Source organism: Zea mays, chromosome 2, assembly GCF_902167145.1.
Source record: "Zea mays cultivar B73 chromosome 2, Zm-B73-REFERENCE-NAM-5.0, whole genome shotgun sequence".
Classification (NCBI taxonomy): domain Eukaryota; kingdom Viridiplantae; phylum Streptophyta; class Magnoliopsida; order Poales; family Poaceae; genus Zea; species Zea mays.
In genome coordinates, this window is record NC_050097.1 from 203046351 (window position 1) to 203073236 (window position 26886).

At 47.0% G+C, this 26886-nt stretch overlaps 4 protein-coding genes across 6 annotated transcripts; 2 read left to right on the forward strand and 2 right to left on the reverse strand.

Moving 5' to 3' along the window:
* Window positions 1–376: 376 nt before the first annotated feature.
* On the reverse strand, window positions 377–2985 carry LOC103647628 (serine/threonine protein phosphatase 2A 57 kDa regulatory subunit B'). The gene is made up of 2 exons (NM_001347106.1): window positions 1557–2985; window positions 377–868 (listed from the first exon to the last, which is right to left on the reverse strand). Exons 1-2 carry the CDS (start codon window positions 2631–2633, stop codon window positions 554–556), a joined length of 1392 nt encoding a protein of 463 aa, NP_001334035.1. The 5' UTR covers window positions 2634–2985; the 3' UTR covers window positions 377–553.
* Window positions 2986–4712: 1727 nt separating this feature from the next.
* Window positions 4713–7157, reverse strand: LOC100304366 (Pentatricopeptide repeat-containing protein mitochondrial). Of its 2 annotated transcripts, XM_008670009.4 has the most exons (2): window positions 5368–7157; window positions 4713–5276 (listed from the first exon to the last, which is right to left on the reverse strand). In XM_008670009.4, exon 1 carries the CDS (start codon window positions 7018–7020, stop codon window positions 5413–5415), a length of 1608 nt encoding a protein of 535 aa, XP_008668231.1. In that variant the 5' UTR covers window positions 7021–7157; the 3' UTR covers window positions 4713–5276; window positions 5368–5412. The 2 variants fall into 2 exon arrangements, with proteins under 2 accessions (XP_008668231.1, NP_001159276.1); NM_001165804.1 differs by lacking the exon at window positions 4713–5276 and having other exon boundaries at window positions 5295–7118.
* Window positions 7158–8244: 1087 nt separating this feature from the next.
* LOC100278020 (uncharacterized) lies at window positions 8245–9208 on the forward strand. The gene has a single exon (NM_001151436.1). The coding sequence runs from the start codon at window positions 8300–8302 to the stop codon at window positions 9095–9097; it is 798 nt and encodes a 265-aa protein (NP_001144908.1). The 5' UTR covers window positions 8245–8299; the 3' UTR covers window positions 9098–9208.
* A 5255-nt stretch (window positions 9209–14463) lies between these two features.
* Window positions 14464–21570, forward strand: LOC103647629 (phospholipase D delta). Of its 2 annotated transcripts, none has more exons than XR_562937.4 (10): window positions 14464–15793; window positions 16182–16298; window positions 17801–17995; window positions 18171–18443; window positions 18523–18591; window positions 18676–18823; window positions 19227–19375; window positions 19853–20015; window positions 20608–20805; window positions 20949–21570. XR_562937.4 is itself a non-coding variant. In XM_008672138.4 (10 exons), the coding sequence occupies exons 1-10, from the start codon at window positions 14837–14839 to the stop codon at window positions 21240–21242; spliced, it is 2571 nt and encodes an 856-aa protein (XP_008670360.1). In that variant the 5' UTR covers window positions 14470–14836; the 3' UTR covers window positions 21243–21570. The 2 variants fall into 2 exon arrangements, 1 of the variants encoding a protein (XP_008670360.1); XM_008672138.4 differs by having other exon boundaries at window positions 14470–15793; window positions 19853–20023.
* The last annotated feature ends 5316 nt before the right edge of the window (window positions 21571–26886 follow it).

A 26886-nucleotide genomic window follows, 5' to 3' on the forward strand; every position in this document is an offset into this window, starting at 1 on the left:
CCGCTGGATTCGCATCGGCGTGGAGGAGCGAGCCGAGAGACATCCATCCATCCAGCCAGAGCGCGACCCGGCCGCGCCGCGCCGGACGTCCGGAACGGGCCAAAACCGGGGGTCAAAAACTGTCGCCCCACCACCCACTGACCCACGTCCACGTACCACACGACGCGACACGGGCCTCCGCCTCTCAGGGTCGCTTCCAAAACCTGACAGCGCTGTGGTTCACGCGCGCCGCTGCCGGGCGTCACATGTCGCAAGCCGCTAGCGGTCGCCGCGGTTTTGTTCTGCCAGGGCGAGAGCGAGACGGAGGGATCGGCGGCTTTTGCTTTTCTGCGCGAACGTTGCACCGGCGCTGTACTACTGTACCACGGTCCACGGAGCACAAACTTGGCTTCCACAGCACGGTCTCGGTCGTACAGCCAGCCGCTGCGCGCGTTGGCAACCAAAATGGCACGCTGCGACGACGCCACCAATCGCGGCGCGTCCACAGCTCGACACCAGACACCACGACAACTCACGCATGATGTACACTGACACGTCGTCTCGCCACCGCGGGCTATTTGGCGGCGGCGGCGGCCGCCGCCTCGAGCCTACGCCACCGGGCGTCGCGCACGGCGGCGGCGGCCTCGGCCTCGGACCGCCGCGTGGCGAGGTCGGCGGCGCACCGCGCGTACAGGTCGGGCGCGACCTGCTCCAGCAGGGACTTCACGCTGGCCGTCACCTGCTGCACGCACTTGCTCCAGTGCCGCTCCAGGTTGCTCTCCACGCTGGCCACGAACGCCGGCAGGATCCTCTCCGCCACGTCCGGCGACGCCGTCGCCAGCTCCAGGAAGCGCTCGTTGTTCCACACGTACAGCGCCCTCTCCGCCACCTGAAAACGAAACACCATGAGCTCGATTCCCTGCAGAGTTCAGTAGTTGGTTGGTTCACCTCATGACGAGGTTGTACTAAACCAGAATCCGTGACCGTGAGGTTATTAAAATTTCATCATGGGTTGTGCTATTATTAGCGACAACGGTGAATGACTGGATTACACGTCACGAAACCCGTGACGAAAAGAGAGAAACTTTATAAAGCAGCTTTATAATCACTGAATTTGCTGAGCGGAAGCTGTGCTTAATTTGGATTGATTACTCTCAGTTGGAATCATATATTTCATTAGAGGAGATGGGACATGGGGTATGGCGTGTAAAAAAAAAGAAGGTGTCCTTTTGAAATTGAATTACACGAACGAACGGCGTACGTGAAGTCGACAAACTTTAAAGTGGCGCCACTTTATAAAGTCACTTTATCGACCAACCGCTATTTCAGTGAAAGGCCTGCTTTTTCTTCACAAACCATGGTGCTGGGCCGATGGGGCAGTGGTGGTGGATCACTGAATCTGAATCTCCAAGAGTATTTAGGAAAGTGGCCTGTCTAACGGTATGTTCAGTGACCACATTTCTAGAAACTGAGCGCACTCAGTTGCAAAAATTAGCGGCGTTGCAAACAAGTATACGTATAGAAATATTTTTATAGAGTACATGAGAAGAAGAAAAAAGAAGCACTGGAAAACGGACCTGAGAGCTGTAGCTACTGACACAGCGGGCGATCCGGGAGCAGATGGGCACGGCGAGCCTCTGGAACTGCACCGGCTCGAGCAGCTCGACAATCTCCTCGAGCTCCTCAATGAGGAGCACCTCCTTCTGGCAGTTGGTGACGGGCCAGTGGCGCAGGATGTCCGTGACCACCGCGTCGGCGAGCCCCGGCTCCTTGCGCACGAACTGGAGCACGCAGTAGGCGAGCTGGCGGTGGTACGTGTGCGCCCAGCGCGTGCGGTGCAGCGGCAGCAGCACGCGCGCCAGGAACATACGGTGCTCCTCCTTGAGCGGAACGGCGAAGCCGTTGACGATGCTGCCGCAGATCTCCAGAAGCTCGGCGGCGCCGCAGTGGCGCTCGGCGGCGGGCGCCTCGTAGGCGAGCCGCAGGAACGCGGCGGCCATGGAGCGCCGCATGAAGGCGCGCTCGCAGGTGAGCTTGGAGTAGAGCTGGTGGTACACGGTCTTGAGCCGGTCGCGCTCGCGGGGGTCCTCGGAGGCGAACAGCGCCAGGAGGGCGGAGAGGAAGGCGCGGTCCACGTGGTTGCGCAGCGTCCTGGCGTCCGACGCGGCCACCACGGAGAGGAGGATGTCGTAGACCACCTGCAGGTGCGGCCACGACGGGGCCAGAGCCACCGCCGGCGCCTCCTCGTCGGCGCCGTCGGGGGGCAGCGCCGGGTACGCCGGCGGCGGCATTGCGCGGAACAGGTTGGCGCCGACCATCTCCACCAGCGCCACCATCACGCGGTGGTCCAGCGGCTGCCGCTTGCCCCCGCTCGACCGCACGGCGCCCAGCACCTCCACGAGCCGGTCCCGCTTCGCGTCCCGCTCCTCCTCGCGCTCCGCCGCGTCGACGAACGTGAACGCGCGGTTGCACGACGCGATCTTGTCGATCAGGCTGTCCGCCTCGGGCTCCGGCGACGGCGGCGGCAGCTTGGCCGTGCCGGGGAGCAGGCCACCGTCCGGCTTCTCGAGCTCGAACAGGAACTTGAGCGTGGTCGACTTCCTCTTGGCCGACGGCGGCCTCGGTGCCACGACCTCTGCCGCGGCAGCGCCCATAGCTTGGCCTTGGCTGCTGGTGGTGGTGTTGGGGCCTTCACGGGAGAACAGCTCGCTGGCTGGCTCAAGTCAAGTGGCCGGGGTGCGCGCGCGGGCGAGGCTTAAGAGGTGCGCGCGCACGGAAGACGCCAAACGGGGCGATGCCTTCGTGGTAGCGGCTGCGCATGCGCTTGGGAACGCCCGCGCGTTGGAGGGGACGGCAGGCGCCACGCTTGGGCTTCGTCGGCCGATGGCTTTTGGTCCCGCCCGCCGCGCTTGCACCGCACAACGGCACAAGAACGGAGGGTCGCATGTGCATGTGCATATGTGCCTGGCGCGGCTCGGCGTCTGCTGTCCTGGGTCTTAATAGGCGGGAGACGAAAACAATGCGGGTGGCTGGAGCCTAGCGCCTGCACGCGTCCGGATTTGGGTCGTCGGGGCGTTGGAGACTTGGAGTACAGCGCGGCGAGACATGTCTCAGGCTCAGCCAATCGGTGTGAGGGCGAGTGTTCACAGAATTCGGAAAGCAATCCACACACTGCACTGCATTTGTTCGGTACACGGTAGTCAAACCGTGGAAGTGAACTCTCTTGCGATCCAATTTTGACTGCCATTGAGTAATCTTTTGGTCCCTTTTGGACAACAGATTATTTATCTGTGAATGATTTGAAAAGCGAGACGAAGGGACTAACAATCAATGAGAAAGGGAAGCACGAACTTTTATGCTGTTGGCAATGCGATCATTACGACACCTAGCATAGCAAGCCCACCTCCTCGGTTGCAGACGTGCAGTAAACAAAAGCCTCACATATAAAAAGATGGTCGTGACAACCTGCTCCAGGTTAACCTTGCGGAGGCACTGAACAGGACCAATCAGGCCATGGGATCTGAGAAGAAGCTGGACGGAGGAAAAAAGGAGAGGCTCACACATCACATGCAGCCGATACAAGATTCCGGTCAAGTTTATCTAGGAGACTCGACCCGTTTCGTGCAAACACCCCCCCCCCCCCCCCCCCCCCCCCCGTGTCCGGTTGCGAGCCATGCCTCCGCGGTTCCGCCGGGAAGATTACAAGCCAAAAGATGCCCTGCTGCCATGTGCAACTCGAAAGCTAGCAACGCGTAGGCTAGGAACGGATAGGTAGGTGCATCAAATCGAAGGGCGCACAACCAGTGTGCATTGCACCGGGCGAACAAAAGTGCACCGACCATTCTGGGGGCACTGATTGATAGGCAGCGGATCGGACAACAGAAAAGCACATCAAACATTAGATTAGAGGGAAACCGAACATATTTAGATGGAGCTAAGCATGCAGTACTAAAAGCTACAGTAAAACAAGAGAGGTCGCACCATAAACGCCGCAAAAAGTGCCGGCGCGGTGCCTACTGATGTTGTCCTTTTTGTGTAGATCACATGATTATTCGTGTTGCTACTTGTTAACACAGTTGGACGCTAATGTGGTGCACAGGAATTACTGGCTCCCTACAGATGATGCTATGCAAAAAAGGAGAACATAAAGCTCAGTTATTCCTGTGCCAGCGCAATTACTGCACACCAGGTACGTACTGAAAGATCATAAAACGCTGGGAGATCAAAAGTTCAAAATCGAGCCCTTAAACGTTGAATTAGCGTTAAAAATTCAACAAGACAGCGAGAAGTGTAGGAAACATAAGCAGGTTAGCAGAAACATAGGCAGATCGGCAGACACCCTTCCCCAGATGCAAATGCCTACTGAGAAAAATAACCGAAAGAAACGTTGGGAGCTGTACCTAGTTAAATTTGCAAGCTAGACAATCAAATGAAAGGATTCTGTCAGGTCGGTTACGCAGGAAGACACTTCGTTGGCAGTTCAGTACTTCAGTAACAGATACTTGCAACAAGAAAACATACGGGATTTTTCAAGCCCGAAGGCTGATCGTATATGGAGTGCAGTCGGTCTATGAATTCAATATGCACGACTACTCGTTTCATAAGACATGGAGTACAAGTAAGGGTTCTCATGCTATTAAATCAAGCATTCATTTTGAAGCAGTTCAAATCATGTGAGGCAAGGACTGCTGGTCCTGCGTGGTACATCTCAGCACCTCTAATTAAATGAATGCTACCGTAAATCTTCAAAAATGTTATATAAGATTGCAGCATCCAAACCTAAAATGTCCTGTAAATGTCCAACAATTTGACAGGTACACATCTACCTAAAGAGTGCAGTACAATGCAATTTCCAAACCTTAATTTCAGCGGAAGAAACAAAAAAAAAAAGGACTGGGGCCCAACAGGCAGGACCGAAAACCAAACCGAGATCTCTTCTGGAGTTTTCTGGTACCAGAACTGGCAACCTAATATAGTTTCAGGAATAGAAAGAAGATGAGATTTGACTACAATAGATTATCTTATCAGATCCAGCTTTTCCTCGCCCGCCTCTATACCACATTACCACTGATGGGCAACCACAACGGTGAACACCCTAAGGCCCTACTTATGTTTCCAAAAAATACTTCAAGCATTAACAGCGAATGCAATAAAGGGGATCCTTTGCTTGTAAACATCCTTTGCTTAATCCTAACACTCAGCTTCACAAGTTTAGGCCAGAAATGATCACCTCCATTATTAATCAACCTCGCTAGTCTGCCGAACAGTTAAGCTAGTCTCCCAATAACTCACATTACCTGTAGCACTCAAAATTTGACAATCATACATCTAACCCAAAGAAATTTACTCAGGAAGCCTTGTTTGGGTACAACACATAAGAAAGGATACCTTTTATGTGTGACTACACTTCCATAACAATCTGGCACATGAAGATCAGCAAGCAGATAGTGCACTCCACAATGCATCATTAGGAGGCTGGCTGATAAAACCCCGATCAACCATCAGTTCAACAAGCTCTTCGTGCTTCTTGAGCTGCCCAGCCTTTCTCAAAAGGACCAATACCATATCGCGCACCTGCTTTGAAGGTTTAAAAGATTTCTCCTCGATCATTTCCTTTAGTGTTGTGTGTGCTCGCTTCCAGTTTCCCCTCCCACAGAATGCCTCAATCAGAGCCGCATAGGTGTGCATGTTTGGCTCGATTCCTTCCGCATCCATGTCCTTCTTCATCCTTAGAACCATATCCATTGACTTCTCCTTATTGAACAACCTTAGAAGGCAGTTATATGTCACGACATTTGGCTTGCATTGAAGCTCCCTCATTTTCTCATACAACTTATGTGCAGCACCTATGTTGCCAAGCACAAGTAACAGCCTGAACATGGGATTGAACGTGTGGCAGTCAGGAACACACTTTTTTGCCGTCATTTTGTCAAGCACCTTCAGCGCTGCATCAAGATTGCCCTGCCCCTTCCCACAATGTGTTTCGATCAAGAAATTGTATGTGATAACGTCTGGCTCACACCGAAGCTGCTGCATCTGGTTATGCACCTGCAGCACCTGCTCAGAACGGCCGGCCTTGACATGCGACCGCATGATAGCGTTGAACGTCGTCGTGTTTGGGGGGCACCCAGAATCGATCATTTGGCACAGAAGCTCCTGTGCACGGGGAACCTGCCCCGCACGATACATCGCGTCGATCACAGCGGTGTAGGTATACACATTCGGCATGATCCCTGACTGCTGCATCTCTGTGAAGACGCGCTCCGCCTCATCGAGGCGCCCGGCGCGGCACCACGCGTGGACCACGGCTGTGTAGAGCACAACATCCGGTGTGAAGACAGTCCTGCAGCTGTCGAACAGCGCCTGCGCCTCGCTGGCAAGGCGCTTCTTGGAGAGAGCAGCCAGGAGGGATGCCAGCGTGGCAGGGTCCGGAGCCCCGGCGCCGTACTCCTCCATGCGACGGAACAGGTCGGCAGCCTCCGACGGCATCTCCGCTCGGACATAGCGGCGGGTCAAGGCGAGGATGAGCTGCCGTGAGATGGGGACGGCCCGCTCTCTCATTTCATCGAGCAGGTGGCGCGCGAGGCCGAAATGACGGTGCTTGGCGAGCAGGACTATCATGGAGGCGTAGAGATCAGGGAGGGAGTCGGCGGGAAGGGAGGGGGAAACGTGGTGGAAGAAGGCGACGGCCTCCGGGAGCGGTACGCCGCGGCGGAGCGCGAGGAGGCGGAGGAGGAGGTGGAGCGGGAGGTGAGGCGGAGGCGGGGAAGGGAGCAGGTCGGAGATGGCGGACGAGAGGGACGGGAGCGTGTTGGATAGAGAAGGAACCGGGAGCTCGGCGGCCGGGTTGGCGCGGCGGTGGTCGAGAAGCGCCGCGAGCAGGGCGTCCACGAGCTTGGTGTCATCGCGGGTCAGGGGCGGGGGCGAGGTGTCCGTACCCGTTTGGCCCGGCTGGCTTGGTGACCCCTCGCAGAGATGGCGCAGGAAGATGATGAGGCCGGTGGCGGAGAGGTGGGGCTTGGGCTTGAGGAGGAGAGACATGGTGCCGCGGCGTGGCAGTCCCGGCAAGTAACGGCAGAGGATCCGCTCGCAGGGAGGCAGGGACCGGCGGAGGGAAGGGCAGTCGCCGACGAGGTTGTGATTTTTTTTTTTTTTGAGAAACTGGAAAACTCCTAGTAGTAGGGTTTTGGGTTTGGGACTTATGTGCTTCCGTAGGAGTACAGGTAGTGAGGGCCTTGTTGCAGTTTAGGCCCATGAAGATCACAAAGAGATGTCGGGCTACCATCTTGGGAGCAATGGGTTGGCGTGCTGTTTGTGCTTTGGGACGGATGATGGTGTGTCGGTCACGGATGCATGGCCGCATGGGCCGTGGCTGGGCGCTTTTGCGGGGTCAAACCACAGCGAGCGATCAGCGATGGGCGGTGGCGTGATCAGACAGAGGCAGCTGACGTGGAGCATTTATATATCTAGCATGGGAACGCAATAATCGTGTGAAAGAGGAAACGTCTGTCTCGGATGATGGGCTTCGATGGGTCAATCCCAGCCACCTTTCTCATCATATTTCCATCATGAGAAAATTCCTGGTATGCCATCATATTTTATACTCATCCCTTGTGTGCCACTGAGTGGCATATAGGTATAATTTTTGGTGTCTATGACATGTGGGGCCAGTGGCATACAAGGGATAGTATATTTTCCAGTGGCATACAGGGAATTGGCCCTTCTATCATTATATAATACTTTTAAAGCACCACGACCACTGTACGACGCCAGCGTCAGAGCAAAGCAAAGGCGTCGGGATCCTGCACCGCTGCGCTGCGCCCTTGGCGGTTTGGCGCGCACCGGCGCCCAGGGCCAGGGCGTGAGGCAGAAACCGCCCGTTGGCGCCGCAGCGCACCAACCGCGGGTCGACATGGACGTGCCCTGACCCTGCCTGCCTGCCGCCCGCGGAATTTCGGTCGCGGCAACCAGGTCGCACGAACCCACCCACCGCCGCGGGATTAACCACCCACCGCCGTCAGCTCTTGCGCGATCCAACGCTAACTCCTTCTCCGTTTGACCGCGCCAGGCGCCAGCCACACACGTGATTACTCCGAGGCAAGCACAAGCAGCTCCCCGAGCCCCATCCGGCACCAAACCTTCGGGGAAAGTCGTATATATACAGCCCCTCTCGAGATTGACAAGGAGAAGCAAGCAACCAGCGGAGCGGAGGAGGAGAGACTGATCCAGACGCAAAGGGCATCGACAGAGACCGAGCCCAATAATAAATCTTGCTGGATACATACAGGAAACAGCGCGAGGGAACGAGAAGTTAGTTTCCATGGAGAAGAAGCAGAAGAAGCACGCACACGCGAGGTCAAGGAGCTTCACCGGCGGCGGGCTGGCCTCCTTCCTCAGGTCCACCGTCTCCTCCTTCTCCTCCGCCTTCCCGCCCAGCGGCAGGAGGTCCTCCTTCAACCACCGCAACGCCTTCTCGGGCCCCATCGTCGTCTCCATCGTCCCGCCGGAGGCTCGCGGCGGCGGCGGCAGGAGGAAGCGCCCGGGGTACGTGACGCCCGAGCCGTCGTCGCCCAAGGTGTCCTGCATCGGCCAGATCAAGCGCAGCAACTCCAGGCGCCAGAAGAAGGTCAACCCGTCGTGCGGCAAGGGCGGCGGCGCCTGCCCGCTCCCGCCGAGGCCGCCAGCGGAGGACAAGAAGCCCTGCAGCAGGACCAGCAGCAGCAGGGGCTCCCTCGTGAAGCGGATGCCCTTCTTCCGCCGCAGCAGGTCGCGTCCTCGCTCAAGGGCGGCGTCGTCCAAAGATGGGCTCATCGTCGTCGGTGACGGGAAAGAGAGCGACGGCGACAGCGCGGTGGCGGATCCAGCGCCGCCGCCGCCGCCGATGGGCCTCGGCCAGATGAAGCGGTTCACCAGCGGGCGCGCCGCGTTTCAGGACTTCGACTGGCGGGAGGAGGAGAGGACGACGGGCCGTGACAGCGATGAGGACGACGACGGGTTCGTAGCGCATTCGGCGCCGCTGGTGCTCGGGGGCGGGGTGGTAGCCTCGGAGCCGAGGAAGGAGGTGAACCTGTGGAGGCGTCGCCCCATAGTTCCTCCCACTCAGCTACAGCTTCCCTAGGATAGCGAGCTGCATCTGCATGCGCGCGCGTTCGTTCGTCTCTGTGTGCCTGCCGATGCCTGGTGTTTTCTTTAGTTTGTATATACAGCTCACGCGTGTATAATGTGATGATCATACGGGTTTAGTTGTTTTTGTAAGTGTGTGGTGCTCATCTTTGGAAATGAAGACCATTCTGCCTAGCTAGAGCTTGGCGTTTTACACATATATATCTTCTTCATTTTGGTCTGATCTTTCAGATTAATATGAGCATTCATGCCGATAAGTTCACCAACCAGGAACTTGTGGAGAGGAGCTCAACAAATTATGGACATGTTTGACATGCGTGTTGATTCAATTCAACGGAAATTCAAATGAAGCGTTTCAATTTTATTTTATATACATGAATGCTGGTCAGCATCCTGCACTGCGCTCACGGTTTATTCGAAGATTAATTATGACCCATATATACAATGATATACTAAGTTGCACGGATTAACCAGTTCAACCTTAATGCCGTGAATAGAAAAGAGTAACAATTTATTTTATTTAATTGCCCTCCAGCCCTTGGATTCGTTGTCATAAGTTGCATACACCAACAACCAGTTTAAATCCAAATTAAAGATTTAGCTTATAGAAAGAGATGGAAATTTCACTTAGATTCCGACACAACTTAGTCCTTGTTCGTTTGTGTCGGATTGCATCCAAAGTCGTTCCAGCTAATCAAAGTTTATACAAATTAGAGAAGCAATACGGTTAGAAATAGTTCCGAACTACCAATCCGTCACAAACGAACAAGGCCTTAGCAAATTCCGAGTCCGTTTGTTTCTACCATTATCTGTTTGCCTTTCCTCCACGAGAATGGGTGGTCTCCACTCTCCAGCTCGAGGAGATTTGTATGTACCTGCTCGGTGTTAACGCCGCCGAAACAGTCAAGATGGATGCGTTCAACAATGGCATGTGCCCACCATATGCTCCAGGCCCCACTCTGTTCTGGGAAGTTTTCTCCGCACATTTAATTTAATTTCTCCAGAATTGTTCAGTTTGGTGTCTTGAGAAGTTTGGTCAGCACAAGTTAGCACTGGAACCTAGCTGCGGCGGAGGCCAATCGAGACTAGTAGTCATAAAATTAGCTACTGGTTCAACTCATGTGCTCTGAAAAATACAGCATGAATCCGGGTTCGATCAGTATAGTACAGTAATCGTACGCGAATCCAGACAGAACATTATAGAAACAGTGAAAACCCGGTACGTATTAAAGCCAAACGAACATGTTCGAGGTTGCCGGATAAATATGGGCTTAGGCCAATTAATTTATTCAATAATAGTCAAGGCTAATGGTCCACTTAATGCTATGATGTACTAATAAATTTGTATCATATTGAAAGTTTAAGAGACCGATCAATCAACTTAAATATGTGACATGTAGTCTATAGAAGTTGAGAAGGGATAAGAACGGGCACACACGTGAGCACGCCGCCGCCGCCCGGGTGAGGTCGTGGCTCGTGATAGATCGGACCTTGATCAATTATTACATTCGTTATCAGTAAACAGGTCATTAGTTTCCAGTATTCATGCGTGACTGTTTCTGTCTGTTGTCTTTCTCTCTTCTTCTGACCGCCCATAAGAATAGAGAGAACATAGAGAGAGTGAGAGAGCAGACATCTGAAATCACCATCCGCGGAGATACACTTGCACGATCAGATTTTTAGGGAGCATATTTCGACTGCTTGCGTGATCTGTTCGACCCGACGCTGCTTCGTCTACATCCTGTTCTTCGTCGTCTTCCTCGGGCGACGTGTGTTGCTGTTCTTCTTCCGACGACCGTTCGAGAGACTGCACGACGTATATCTTCCTGCATCGACTTCGTACGGCTACATCGAACAAACACACGAGATGTCTCGTGTGAATGAAGCCACTGATGCCTTAAATATCGATCCCTTCGCACCATTCTTCGTATTTCGGTAGGCCAGTGTCGAGAAAAGATAAACAACAAACCATGGGCCGGAATCTTGAGCCCATCTAGAAACCTTATCCTGCAACCCAAGTCCCAAGCGGCCAATTGTTTCCCCTGAAAACCGGGACAAAGCGGTAGTGTTTGGTTCGGCCAATTGTTCCACTCGACGTAGGCGTAGGGGCACCATGCATGGCAACCACAGTGTTTCACTCGGAGAGGGGAAAAAAAGCTGAAGGTTCTTCGGTTGCTCCGTACCCAGGTTGTACGTACTTCTTTTGGGCACAAATCAAACCGGCTCTTGAACTCCTATATGAGCTCTGCAACACATCTTTGATCCCCAACCGAAATCAGCGGTTTCGATTGGAGGAATAATGGAGAAATGACACCAGCAGGGAGCAGGCGCATCTTGTACGGCCAGTTCTACTTCTATCTGAGCGTGAGCATTTTATTAGTAAGAGCTGGCCTCTCGCTCTCGCAATAGATGTGATAGGCCGTGCGACGCTGCCATCACCTGTACACTGGCAAAGTCCAGAGCCGTGTCGCTGTTTACACGACAAGGACCTATTGGCGCATGGCCGCGCGCACATAGCCACAGCCCACAAGAAATGGATTGGGGGTTACTGTCTGCCTGTCTGGTAATGGATCAGGGTCACCTTTATAATGGATCAGGATCACCTTTGTAGCTAGGGTCACCTTGATAATCTATATCCGTGAGACAAAACTCAATCTATCCCTGTGCCTATATACGTTCGTATATATGGATCTGTATCCATACCCATACTCGTCGCGGATAACCGTTATCCGTCCACCCACTACAATTCTAGCATTCAACATCAAACAATAATTGTATCACATTATAAAAAAAAATATCATTCGAACAACATCAAACAATAATTTCAGCACCAAACAACATATCACGAATAAAAATTGAAAATTAGGAATTTACATAATATATTGAATTTGAATGACACACGTGCCATATATTTCATCGGGTAACAGATATAGATATTGGATATCCATAAAAAAATATCCACCGATATCTTATTATATTTATACCCATACCCGTTGATAGTAAAATTCCATCATACTCATGTCTAATGAATAATTAACCGCAATCATTTATACATACCCATACCAATTTCTATCCCTATGTAGGCTATGCAAAAATAAAGTTCTGTACTCATCCTAAACACATTTTAACATACGAAGAATAAAAGAACTGATTATTTAGTATTTCGAGCACTATGGTACGAAGCAACAAAGAAAAACTGAAATAAAGGCTTGGATAATGTCTATTCTTTGTTTAATAGAGAAGCACATAATTTTTTATATTAAACAATCCGTACATTTGTACACGTCATATGTACATGTGTATAGCAAGTAAAATCTAAATAGTGGGACAACTAGATGTTCAGATTACATAAGGTTATTGACTCTATTTCAGTTTATCAGAAAGGGAGTGAACAACTGATATATTTAAGGACAATCTGTAGATTAACAAAATTCCTCACCGAGGATCAGTTGTAGAACCCTTGAGTGCCTCTGCCTTCTTCATGGCCATATGAAAGGCACATGCAGGATGTCTAGCGCCCTCCCACCTCATGACCTCAGGCTTTGGGTGAGCAAGCGTTCTCTACATGCACCAATATTGATCCTGTTTGGGAGAAATTCATTTCAAAAACTACACTTTTAGTTTTATAGCTTCACCATATAATAGCTCCATCATATTGTTAAGGTGGGTGCTAGAAGTGTTTAACTTATACATGGACTTCAGCTTCTATAATACAATTAATTTGTGTGAGTTTTTTTAATTACCCTTGATGATTAGTGAGACATAAATCAATATGTAATGTAACCAATGACATGGTAAGTAGTTTTCGCGCAACTTTATTAGAAGATATGAAAATAGTGTTTTTGAAGCACCATTTAAGGAGCTTCAAAAATTTTATGAAACTGATATCTAGTTTTCATTTTTTTTAAAGACAGAGCTCGTGGAGCTAGACCTGTTTGGACAGAAGAAGCTGGAGCATGACTTAAAATTATTGAAGTGAAGCTCTACCAAACAGATATGCTGAAACTAAATGTTCTAGAAAATTTAAATTTAAAGTAGTCTTAAAACATAGCACAGATTTAAGTATTGCTAAAAATGCGAGTTTAACATAGGTTAGATATTTTTTTGCTTGATGTTAAAGAGTTTAACAATATATCTATAAATATTTCACTTTATCTTTTAGGTAGGATTTCTAAAAAAACATTCAATACATTAATCTCAATTATGGATGACGCTGATGATAAAAAGAATTACTACTCACTATATCTGAATCGTTCTCTAAAAAGCATCTCTTCAGAATTTCTCCTTATATATATCCATAAATAAATCCATAAATTAATAAAGTAGAACAATTTATATTCTCTAGATCCTCTGCTCTTATAATCACTGTGATCTGTGCGCTTCCCGCGCGATCACGCCACCGCGATTGTGGCGACCCAAACGGAGGCTCGCAGTCGCAGCAACATTCAGGAAGGGGCCACGAATAGGATGGCAATGTGGAAATTTTCATCGGGTTTTATCTCCATGTCCTATTTCTTATGACGAATTTTTTTTTATGAAAATTACCACGAACGCCTGTAGAGATATTTTTCCCTACTCTCTTTCCCGTGGAGATAAATCACCATCGGAAATCCTGTCCCTGTTTAAATTAAAATTAGGACGCACTTCATATATTATTAATAATGCAAAAATTATCACCTATACACATTATTAGAGGTAAGAAACCATTATACATATATTAAAATAAATATATTTATACAATTAGTGATCATTTTAATAAGGTAATTATTTATTTTTATTATTAAATATTATATGAAAACATCGTCTAACGAGTCTCCGCGGGGAACGGAGATGTGAAATGCTCCTCCATCATCATTTACTGTTAAGATTTTTTCGTTTACATCTCAGTGGAGAAAAAAACTCCACATCTCCATCCACTAAAAGCTAGTTTAGGAGCTAAAATACCGGAGGATATTGGAGAAACTAAAATCCTCTTCTTATACAAAATTGAATAAGTAGATTTTAGTCCATTTAACCCTCTTCGGTTCTATGGCTCTCTTGGTTCAATCCCCTCCAATCCCCTCGTAATCCTGTTGTCACTAAATCAACCCTTAGATCTAGCTTGAGAACTTTATTTTTCCAAGGAATTCCTATTTACCAAGGTAAAATGAACTAATTTTCTTTAAAAAAAATAAAAATCTCTTGAAAAAAATGTGGTTTTCAAGAAAACATTATTTTCAAGAAATTTCTAATTTTTCAAAGGAAAAATAAATTAATTTCATTTATAAATGATAATTCATTGGGAAGATGAGGTTCGTCGACGTGAGCCGGAATAGAAACCGCAACCGTTGCGTCGCGCCGCGCCGCGCCCCCGCACCCCACCATTTTCTCTTGCGATTTTGTTTGCAGGTCACTCCGGATCAGAGGAAACCATCCATAACGCCAAACTGCGAGTAAAAAACTGACTCTCTCTGATACAATAAACACAACTCAAATCGCATACTCTATTTCGGGCTAAATTGCCAAATCTCGAGATCCATGATCCATCCGAAACCCCGCCTCGCCGCCTCCTCTCGCTTTGCCGTTTCCGACCGCCAATGCTGAGGCGAGCCGACGCTACCGCCCACCCGAATCCTCGCCGCTGAGGGTGCTCTAGGATTGGAGTGCTCTGGTTGGTTGCATAGACGCTCGCCGCCGCCTCTCCCGTGCCCCGGCGGCCGGCACCGGCCCCGACCGCGAGGCTCCGTCGCCGGCGATGGCGTCGCCGGCCGGCGGCGAGTCTCCAGCGAAGCCCGTCCTCCTGCATGGCGACCTCGACCTCTGGATCCTAGAGGCGCGCCTGCTCCCCAACATGGACATGTTCTCCGAGCAGGTCCGCCGCTGCCTCGCCGTATGCCGCCCGCCCACCTCCTGCGGGACCAACCACCCGCCTGCCGCCGCGCGCGGCGGCGGCGGCCGCCAACACCACCACCGGAAGATCATCACCAGAGGCCCCTACGTCACGCTGTCCGTCTCCGGCGCCGTCGTGGCGCGCACCGCCGTCATCCCCAACTCCCAGGACCCCGTCTGGGAGGAGCGTTTTGCCGTGCCGCTCGCGCACCGCGCCGCCGAGCTCGAGTTCCAGGTCAAGGATAACGATACCTTCGGCGCGCAGCTCATCGGCACCGTCACCGTCCCCGCCGACTGCGTTGTGTCGGGCACCGAGGCCGAGGATTGGTTCCCCGTCAAAGGCACCAACGGCAAGCCGTACAAACCCGACACCGCGCTGCGCCTCCGCTTCACATTCCACCCCATCGCCAACAACCCGGCCTACCGCCACGGCATCCCTGGCGACCCTGGCCACAGGGGCATCGGGGAGTCCTACTACCCGCTCCGCCACGGTGGCCAAGTGACGCTGTACCAGGACGCGCACATCAGGGAAGGGGACCTGCCAGAGATTGAGCTCGACGACGGCAAGACGTTCCAGCACAACTCGTGCTGGGAGGACATCTGCCACGCCATCCTGGAGGCGCACCACATGATATATATCGTCGGCTGGTCGGTGTATGATAAGGTGCGACTCGTGCGCGAACCATCGCCGTCGCGGCCATTGCCCGATGGTGGCGACCTTACGCTTGGAGACCTGCTCAAGTTCAAGTCACAGGAAGGTGTCAGAGTGTGCCTGCTGGTGTGGGATGATAAAACTTCGCATGACAAGTTCTTCATCAAGACGGTGAGGTTCCTAATTTTGTTTCCTTCTTTTCTCTCCCAGTTATGTGATGTCGAGTTGTCAGCACTCAGCAGTGGACTTAATGGCAAGGAATCCGTGGATGCTGGTCCATATATATGAGTTTACTGTGGCATAGTGGACTTGAGTCAACAAACACATCGGGCCAACTTCAAAATGTTAATCACAAAGAATTGCCTGTTTTAAGTTCGTAACAGAATGTGAAAACACTCTGTTCAATCCATGGGCATTAAATCATAACCATGCATCTTAGACAAATGCAAATCTAATCTGTGCTATCTGAATCTATTGAAACATGCTGTTCCTTCCTTTGGCAAATATTTTCCTGTGTAGTATCTGTAAGAAGGCGCTGAACCTTCTTGTGCTTTTGCAGGGTGGAGTTATGGCAACTCATGATGAAGAAACTCGGAAATTTTTTAAACATTCCTCAGTCATCTGTGTTCTCTCTCCTCGATATGCTAGCAATAAGCTGAGCATTTTCAAACAGCAGGCAAGTTTTGTGCAGGAATTTATGGTTCACTTTCTTTGTATGGGTTTAACACCTAATGGATATCATTGTGAAACTTACATTGGCGATATGTTTTCCCTTACGCCCCGTTTGGATCATTGGAATTGAATTCGATTCTAATAATAGTAATTTAGGCATATATCAACTAAGCTAATTCGGTTTTATGCAAAATATATTTATATACTATTATTAGTAAGATGTCAGAGATATTTATGTGCTACATTTATACTATAGAGAAGTGAGTCGAAAATCGTCTTGTAATTTAGAGAGTAGAAATAAATTCTACTAATATATTATTTCTTATGCTCCACCCCATGAATTTGAGATAGACTTATATCTGAACTTTGAAAAGTTGTGAAATGTCAAATTCCAAGCTAAATAGGTTACTTTATTGAGTGAATTACAATTACTCGAAAATGAAGGGATCCAAACGCCCCATTAGTGAACTCATATATTGCATAAAATAGCACTGACTAATGTGAATATTCAGATTAGTGTCTGATCCAGAGTCAGTCGGTGTGTGTGTGTAGGGGCCAGGAGGGGGGGGGGGGGGTCAGGGGTTCTGCATTGTCTGTGTGGGGGATGCTGGATCTGCCACTGGATGACCACCAAATTCTTCTTGCCACTCATTGCAACACTCTTCAGCTATCCAGAGCTGCACTTCTTTTTGTTGCCACTACTTAGCTGTTTTTGGGATCAAGGTGGGTCAGCACTGGATGACCACCAAAATTGCCACCACACAACCCTTTGTGTCCAGGGGCGGATACTACTATTACAACAAAACCTTTTATTCCAAGCAAGCTGAGATAGACTAGAGTTAAAAACCAAATAGAATCCACAAGTCAAGGTTCAGGTATATGGATAACTGTTTTCCATGCACTATTATTCAAGGTTAATTTTTTGGGTATTCGTCTGCTTTTACTATATCTTCTATGTCAACTTTGGTTTTCCTCTTCCTCTCCTCTCACGCCTTTGGATCCCACTACACACTGGTGTCTCTGGAGGTCTCCGTTGGACATATCCAAACCATCTCAATCGATGTTGGATAAACTTTTCTTCAAATGGTGCTACCCTAGCCTATCACATATACCATTTTTTCGGACACAATTTTTTCTTATATTTCACAAATCCAACACAACATACACATTTTCGCAACACTTATCTTCAGATCAGACCACCTTTGCGTAAACCTATGTACCTGTTGGTAGTCTTATGGCACAAGTGCCCTTTTTTAGTAGTAGGAGTGGGCTGTGGGAGTTACCCAATAATAGTGTTGCGAAACAGGAATCCTATTTATGGCACAAGTGCACAAAATAGGGAGAGTAGGACTGCAATCATATTTGTCTCAAATAGTATGAGGGGCATCTATCATCTTGAGTTCGAAACAGGAATCCTATTTTGTGCTTTTTTGCTTTATTATGTTTTGCGCTAAATAGTTGAATATTTTTCGTTGCAGTTGATGACGTTGAATTTGTAGCTGGCAGGTTGTTGGGACTTTGTTTACACACCATCAAAAGTGTGTGCTGGTTGATACACAAGCCAGGGGAAACAAGCGAAAAGTTACAGCTTTCATTGGGGGCCTAGATCTTTGTGATGGTCGCTATGACACACCTAAACACAGGCTTTTCAAAGATCTTGACACAGTATTCCAAAATGATTACCATAACCCTACATTTTCGGTGAGTTCTTTTGCGCTAGCATGCTGCAAGTAATTTGCTTTGCCTCCTGACAATAGAACCTCTGAATTAAGCTCCGTTGCAGAAAGTTTGAATTTTTCATGTACAGTATTACATTACATGCATCCAGATTTTGATGTTCTTAGAATCATATCATTCATATGTACATATGATGTAGTCAGGTGCAAAGGGACCCAGGCAACCATGGCATGATTTACATTGCAGGATTGATGGCCCTGCTGCCTATGATGTCTTGACAAATTTTGAGCAAAGGTGGCGAAAGGCAACAAAATGGCGTGGCCGATTTAGAAGAGTATCTCATTGGAAAGACGACGCTTTAATTAAGCTGGAACGTATCTCATGGATAATAAGCCCTTCACCCAATGTTCCAAATGATCATCCTAGTCTGTGGGTTTCAAAAGAAGAAGATCGTGAAAATTGGCATGTTCAGGTTGTCGTGCTGCCTGTTCTATTTTTGTCAAAATAATCTTGAAATTTCCTGGAGTTGATGATGTATTTTGACTCCGCAGGTATTCCGATCAATTGACTCTGGTTCCCTAAAAGGATTTCCTAGTGATTGCAAAGAAGCTTCAAAGCTTGTTAGTCAACATTTCTATTTTCTGACTTCTGATGACGGAGAATATACTATTTGAAAACTGCTATGATTCAAATTATTTCTGCAGAATCTTGTGTGCCGAAAGAATCTGGTAATTGATAAGAGCATCCACACTGCATATGTCCGAGCAATCAGATCTGCACAGCATTTCATTTATATTGAGAACCAGTACTTTCTTGGCTCTTCATATGCTTGGCCATCCTATGTGAATTCAGGTTTTAACTCTTTTTTGTTTTCTTTTCTTCTACTTTTCCTTAATCCCTAGTTATACGGCAGCTCTATATACTCCCTTTGTTCCAAATTCTAAGTCGTTCTGGCTTTTATAGATGCATATCTTTTATTATGTATCATTGTATCTCTATATAATGTTAATGTAGATACATAGCAAAACCTACATACCTGAAAAAGCCAGAAAATCTTACAATTCGAAACTGAAGGAGTATATATGGATATTTTTTATTGCAAAAAATGGGAGAACAACAGACAGAATGTAGGTAGATCTTACATTTTTTTAGTTTTTTAGGCAGGTTACATTCTCCTTGTTCCTTCTATAGTGCTGTACTGCTGTTGCTTGACTTAACTGTTAATGTTTAATGGCTACATGATAATATGTGGCAGGTGCTGATAATCTGATACCAATAGAACTGGCCCTCAAAATTGCAAGTAAGATTAGAGCACAAGAACGCTTTGCAGTGTATGTAGTGATACCAATGTGGCCTGAAGGAGTCCCTACTGCAGCATCTGTTCAAGAAATTCTTTTCTTTCAGGTGAATTCCTTTATTGATGGTCAAAATTTGGCAGAACAATTTAACCAATTGTGAGGTCTTCTGAGTTCTTTCTCTCTGCAAACATTCCATGTTCTGTGTTGTAATGCAAGTACCGGTTAAGGGGAATTTCGAGGATTATATATGTGACCGTATCTTCGTAGCTTTCTAACCTTGAGGATACAATATGTTAAATTTGACACTGTCAATATAAGTTCAGACTTGGGTGTATTACACTGGGGGAGGTGTGTATGCGTGTATTTTTGCTTGTGATTCATCAAAATATGTTCCTTCTTAAAGCACAAACATTGTACACTTCCAGAATAGCTTTAGGCTTATTGTCACATTTGTAATGTATATGTATGCTACCTTCCTTAAAGGTTAAAATAAAGTTTTAACCTTATTTTGAAAGGGAGTATCACGAAATGCCATAGAAATTTGGATTTAGTAACTATGTTCATGATTTTCTTCATGTTACAGGCCCAGACAATGGAGATGATGTATACAATAATTGCAGATGAGCTCAAGTCAATGGACAATAAGGACATGCGCCCTGAAGATTACTTGAGCTTCTTTTGTCTTGGAAACCGGGAAGAACCACCATCTAATGGCAGCCCAGAATCAGAGAAATCTACAGATAAAAGTGCAGTGGTAGTCTGTTGTTGCATTTTTCCTTATTCTTTTAAAGAAAAATTGTCTAGGTTATTTGCTACTAAAACTTATCTAACCGCTTGTCATGTTTTTATCATCTACTCAACTCTCATGTATATATTAATACTTTTAGTTTTTTAAAAAAATAAGAAAATGGTATATAAGTTCATAAGGAGACATTGGCATGGAAAGAATGCCTTCTTGCAGTAAGCTGTTGGGCTAAAGAGTCTTTGGCTAGGCCCTTGGGCCATCATCTGTTTTTTTAGCCAAACTGGTGGGCCTTGACCTGCTGGGGTTTCTCTAGATTGATTGTTAGTTATGATAGGCAAGGATACTACTATATACTTATAGAAACCAACCCGAGATCATCCTTGCCTATATATGCATATGTATTCCACAGCCCTAATCACTATTCTTTTCCCATGCAATTATCTTCCTTTCATGTGATACTATGCTCTTGCCATTCTATTTTGAAGAACCGGTGGACATGTCATGTTGTCTGGAGTCTAGCTCCATTCATTTTCTTGTTAAAAATTTACTAAGCAGTCACATTGATTCAATACGTTTTCTTTTAAAATCTGTAGGGCTTAGCTACAAAATATCGACGGTTCATGATCTATGTTCATGCAAAAGGAATGATTGTGGATGATGAATATGTCATTCTGGGTTCAGCAAACATCAACCAGAGATCCCTGGCTGGTTCTAGAGATACTGAAATTGCAATGGGTGCATACCAGCCTCATTATGCATGGTCTACAAAGAATGGACATCCTGACGGCCAGGTTGACTTCTTTGTACCAAATTTACTTATTAATGGCTAGTAATAACTTATCCCCCCTCCCCTATGTGATTCTACAACCCCATATTTATACATAGTACTACCATTTCTAAGCTAGCTATGCCTACATATCATTTTCCCTTCCAGGTATACGGGTACAGAACGTCCCTGTGGGCAGAGCACCTTGGAACGATCGATGACCGCTTCAAGGATCCTTCGAGTTTGGAGTGTGTAAGGTTTGTGAATCAAATCGCTGTAGAGAACTGGCGAAGGTATACTGCAGAAGAAATGAGTACATTACAAGGGCACCTCCTCAAGTACCCAGTTAAGGTGGAGGCTGATGGTAAGATCAGCCCACTGCCAGACCAAGAATGCTTTCCTGATGTTGGCGGCAAGATTCTGGGAGCTTCAACTTCACTTCCTGATTCGCTGACCATGTAGCGTCATTACATAATTTTTTTTTCAGAGTTGAACTCTGTAATTGTCTAGATTTGGTGGGATTGTCGCAGAACTTATACTACTAGTGAAGTGCGCGTGCCCTGCGCGCGTGTAGTGTAGGCTCATGGAGATCCAACCACACAACTAATATAACTATATAAATTTACATATATAATAAGTGTACCAACCTACATACTGCATAGTTTCTGTTACCATTTAGTTAGTTTTGAATAGAGTACAGAAGGACCTGTTTTATTTTTTTTAAAACCACTATTTACTGACATACATATTTGCATTTTTTTATAAGTATAAGTAGTAGATTTATTTTCAATCACTTAGAGAAAAGGGAAAAATACTGTGTTTTATCTTTTTATCTGAGGGGGCGTTGCGTTCGGTGGCACACATAGGTTTGTAGATCGTTATTTTGTTGGTCACCACTTGTTGATCATCCCAATGATGTGGGGCTCATTCTTTCTTTTGTTATTATATTGTTTGGTCGGTGAAACGAGAGGACTTTGCATTTGTTTTTCTGTTGCTTCGTACATAAAGGTATATAAGATTATGTACTCCATCTATACCAAAAATAGAAGTCGTTTATAACCATTTAGGCCGCGTTCGTTTGTGCAGGATTAAAATTACGCACATTTCTGTCCTTGACCCGGATATAGTGCATCCGGTGATGAATCCAGGTCTGGAATCAATACAAAATTGCAGAATAGCTCGTCCTTTTTAGCCTAGAATAAAGACACTTGCAACGCCTGTTTGACAGCCACGACAGTACTAACAAGCTTCTATACAGCAATGGCAGCACTAACAAGCTGTAATATACGCAATGTCTTGCCGTTCTACTAGCTGGACTTCGGCACGGGCTGCCCAAGCTACTTCATGCTGTCCTACTTCCCCACCGTGCATCGAGGGGATGCTGTTCCTGGTGCCGTCCTACATCGGCGACGGCAGCGTGGACGCCTTCGTGCCCGTCTTCCAGTTCCAGCAAAACCTCGAGGCCTTCAAGGAGTGCTGCTACGCCATGGAGTAGGGATCGGACTTCGGACGCGCTGCTGTCGTCGCAGTGCAGGGGAAGGGAATGCACTGCAGCATACCCTGCGTGCGTGCGTGAGAGTGACCGTCGGTCGAAAACGTCTAAGCGAGTGTTTCGTTGGGTTTTGTGAGATGTAAAAAAAATTTATTTGATTTGCCAGGTTTTGTGAGGCCTTAATCATTGACAGATCTCTCTCTTCTATCATGCATCCTGCAGGATTCCACCACCACATAAATAGTTATTTTCAGCTTAATCTGTGGCCGATTAACCTGTTTTCTTTTACATTTCTCACCAATTGTATTTGTGCACGCAAAGGCAAAGCCTATGTGCTGCATGGTCACCTTGACTTGTGATTACCGAGTCAAGTTAAAGTACATCCAATGCAAACCGTAGGGTAGGTGGACCTAGAAACACTGACTTTTTTTAAATTTTTCAGAAATAATCGTATCGGATCGGGCCAGCACTACGGACCGAGGCTACTGTCCAAACACCGCACGACGCTCGTGCTGGGTTTGGCTCATGCACTATTAAATGGGTGACGCCTCAGTCCGGCTCGCCAGACACAGCCAATTTAGCCATCTATACCTTCGCACGATAATGATGGTCCTCGCCTCAGTTGCCACCACCTCGTTCGTCATTCTACTTCTTTTCTCACTCTGCTCCTGCCTCCACCTCCGCGCCACCCCATTCTCGGCAGAGGGCATAGGAGCAGGCACCTCCTCCCCGTATTCGTCTGACACCAGCCCGACATCGACTCGCGCAGTGGCTATTGCACGTCCACGAGGACGTTTCACATCAAGCGCACACCATCGTTTTCACCGTCGTCGGACGTCCCGTTCGTCTTCTCGGCCTTCGCCCTGTTCTTCCTCCCCAACCTGCTGGCCACGATTACAGCCGCGAGCTAACCGACGCTCGTCGACGTAGATACGGGGCGAGTCGGTCATGCTCCTGGTCTTTCTGCGTGCGTGCCGTCGAGGAGGACATGGTGGCGCTTGCCACGCTTAGGTTATCTTAGCGATGAGGAGTACATGTCTGAGATATTGGACAACTAAGATCCGTAGCATGGCAGCAGTCGGCAGATGCTACAGAGTTGGTGATGGTGTTGTGTCGCTTAGGCGGGTCCAGGGCTGGAAAGACACTCGCATTCTCTCGCCCTTCTCGGACTAACGCCTGGTGCGGGTGCCTCTTGGTTTGTATTACTGTTACACTTGTTTCTAAGGTTGATGTTTAAAACAACTAGACGTAGAACACGTTTCTTTATGGTGTTCTAGAAGAGGAAGTGTACATGAGACAACCTGTTAGGATCGCAGGTGGGAAAAAGGAGACACAGAGTTTAACGTGGAAAAAACACCCCCAATATGGAGGAGAAAAAAACCACTGAAAAACAGATCTATTATATGTTGTTCAAGTAAAGGGTACAAGGGGGGCCTATTTATATAGGTAAAGAAGATAGAGATATGGTCACATGATCTTATCCAACAAGGTAAAGGAGATAGAGATAGTGTCACATGATCTTATCCAACATATCTCCCCTTGACGCTAAATCTATAAAACTATTTCCCCAAACACCACTAAGGAATCATTAGACTTGGAACTGGAGCACGACTTCGTATCATCAAAATAGCCTCTGTTCTGGAATGCAATAGAAACAGGTTCAACATCAACTGTTGAACATTGCAAGTAATAGAGATTATTCAAACGGTTGCCCTTCAAGATAATACGGTTGCCACGAGAAACCTTAAGAACACCATTAATAGCAGCAAAATTGAATCCCATTACTTCTAAAGTGCTCAAAGAAATAAGATTTCTCTTTAATTTTGGAACAAAACGGACATCGATAAGTTTCTTAATAGTGCCATCGTGAACTTGGATATAAATAGAGCCAATTCCAATAATCTCACATGTGGATCCATCTCCAATAACAACCTCATCAGCATGAGACTGAACATAATCAGAAAACCAATCTCTATGCGAACAAATATGACAAGTGCAAGCGGAATCGAGAACCCAAGAAGAGCACTTTTCAACAGAGGCAACAAATAGAGCTTCTCCACTATCCAAAGTTTCAACAAAACTGGCTTCAGCAGAAGACTTATCCAATTCTTTTTTCTTTCTGTCCTATTTATTTCTCACCTTAGGGCATTGAGAAATATGATGAGTATTTTTTCTGCAATAACGGCAATAAAGGTTGGATTTATGATCTCCAGATCCCCGAACAATTAAACCTTCACCTTAGGGTTCAGAACGAGAATCAATATCAAAATTTTCTTTGGACAACAAATTTGACTTAACATTCTCAAAGGACAGTGAAGTATGATTACCATAAAGCATAATTTCCTTAAAATGCTTAAAAGAAGGGGCAATGAGACTACCAACAAAATTGCCTTATCTTCATCATCTATCTTCACATCAAGGCTCTCAAGGTACACAATAACTAAATTAAATTCATTAAGATGTGATTGAATAGATGTACCTTTCGCCATATGAATAGTATAAATGCGCTCTTTGAGACGGAGCTTATTAGCAAGACTCTTGGTCATATATAGCTCCTCCAATCTCTTCCACAATTCTGCTGCAGATTTTGCATTCATTACTTCATGCAGAACATCAGGAGATAAACTGAGCTGTAATGCAGACAAAGCTTTTTCATCAAGATCTTCCCATTTCTCATGAGTCATATCAGCAGGTCGCGGTTGCAACGCTTTTCGTACACATAACTGGGTAAGAACATACTTTATCTGAATTTACCAAATAGCAAAACTGATCTTGCCATCAAACTTTGGAATATCAATTTTAGTTGACATTAATACTCCAAAATAAAATCCCAATTAAAATAAAAATATGTATGCAATCTGTAGCGAAGAGATAAAAAATTAATTGGTTCTACTCCTTGCGAGAGAAAACAGTAGCTTTTCCTTTGTCTTCCTTGGATGCACAAACAGATGACTTTGCACTTGACGTGGGAGATCCTTCAGTCAACAGGGAATAAAAAACACCAACAACTATGAGCGCCGTGATGATGATTTCTGGCTTGCCTTAAAGAATTCCTAGCGGTGACCACTAAAGGCTTGTTCGGTTAGCTCTCAATCCATGTGGATTGAGTGAAATTAGATGGGTTTGAATCCCAAACAAGTCAAACTTCTTCTTAATTTTTTTCAATCCCATCCAATCCATGTGTATTTGGAATAACCGAACAAGGCCTAACAAGACTCCAGATGCACTTTGTTTCTTGGACACCAGCAGTGGCGGATCCAAAAATAGTTTAAAGGAGGGGCTACTAAAACAAGACTAAAAGAATTTGTTCCAAACCTTGTGTTAGAACCATCTTTTGATGAGAAACATATCTATTATATCATTATAAACATAAGCATTAATTTTATTAACTAACCTAACAAATAATTAATGAAACAAAATTAATTAAAATCTAAAAAAGCAGCGTACATTTACATGGAGTTGCTGGCCACAAGCCTGCAATGACGTTGTTGGCTTGCGCGTGATGGTCTACTGGCTACTGTCTATCGGTCCTTGGCAGCGTCTACTAGTTGGTGCACTGTATAGGCTATTGAGCAACCGTTGCTGCTTGCTAGTAGTTGCTAGCGCTGTTAGTTGCTGGCCTGCTAGTCGCGGCCTGCTGGCGTGCGCTGCTGGTGAAACTACTCAAACTAGACCGGGCTGCACCCCAGGTGTGAATCGGCCACTGGACACCTGGCAGAGGCAGCGACAAGGACTGCACACGCGCAGACGATACGACCTTTGTCTCATCTAAGGCATGTTCCAATCTCGCGAGATAAACTTTAGCAACTTTTTTTAGCTACTTTTAGCCATTTGTAATCTAAACAGGAGAACTAATGGTGGTAATTGAAGCTAAACTTTAGCACTTCAATTCATATAGCTAAAGTTTAGCATGAAGATAAAGTTTATCCCGTGAGATTGAAATGGGACCTAAGTCTGTTACATCAGCTGATGTGACGGGTGGCAACTGTATTATTAAAAGATTTGAAGCAGGATAACTTTCATTTAAAAGAGCGAGAAGTTAAGAAATTTCAAGGTGGTCGACAGCTGACGTGACGGGCGTTATGAACTGGTGTGCAACACTAGTACATGCATTAGCGATCATGCAGCGGTGGTGGTGCACGCGCTGGTGCAGTAGGAAGAGAAGTCATACACTGAGAGAAACCAGAGGCAACAAAATACATCCAGCTCTATTCACTGTTCAGCGAAGGCACTTCAAAACTGTTGAACGCACATGCCGCATGCATATGCATGCAGTATGCGCGCTGATCGATCGAAAGAGTAAGTGTGTTAGCAGTGACAGTAGTACTAGGACTTGTAGTTGTTACATTCAATTCATCACGTTGTTTGAATCCTTCAAGCAGTCGGTCAAACACACATAATTTAAATTCACAACCGAGAAGCGGCCGGTTGAAAGTTTCAAAAAAGTAGTCGTTTGTCCCACTCCCACCAACCGTTTCAAAAAAGAGTTCGGTGGCACGCATAGGTTTGTAGATCGTTATTTCCTTGGTCACCCCTTGTCGATGATCCCAATGATGTGGGGCTCATTCTTTCTTTTGTTATTATATTGTTTCGTCGGTGAAACGAGAGGACTTT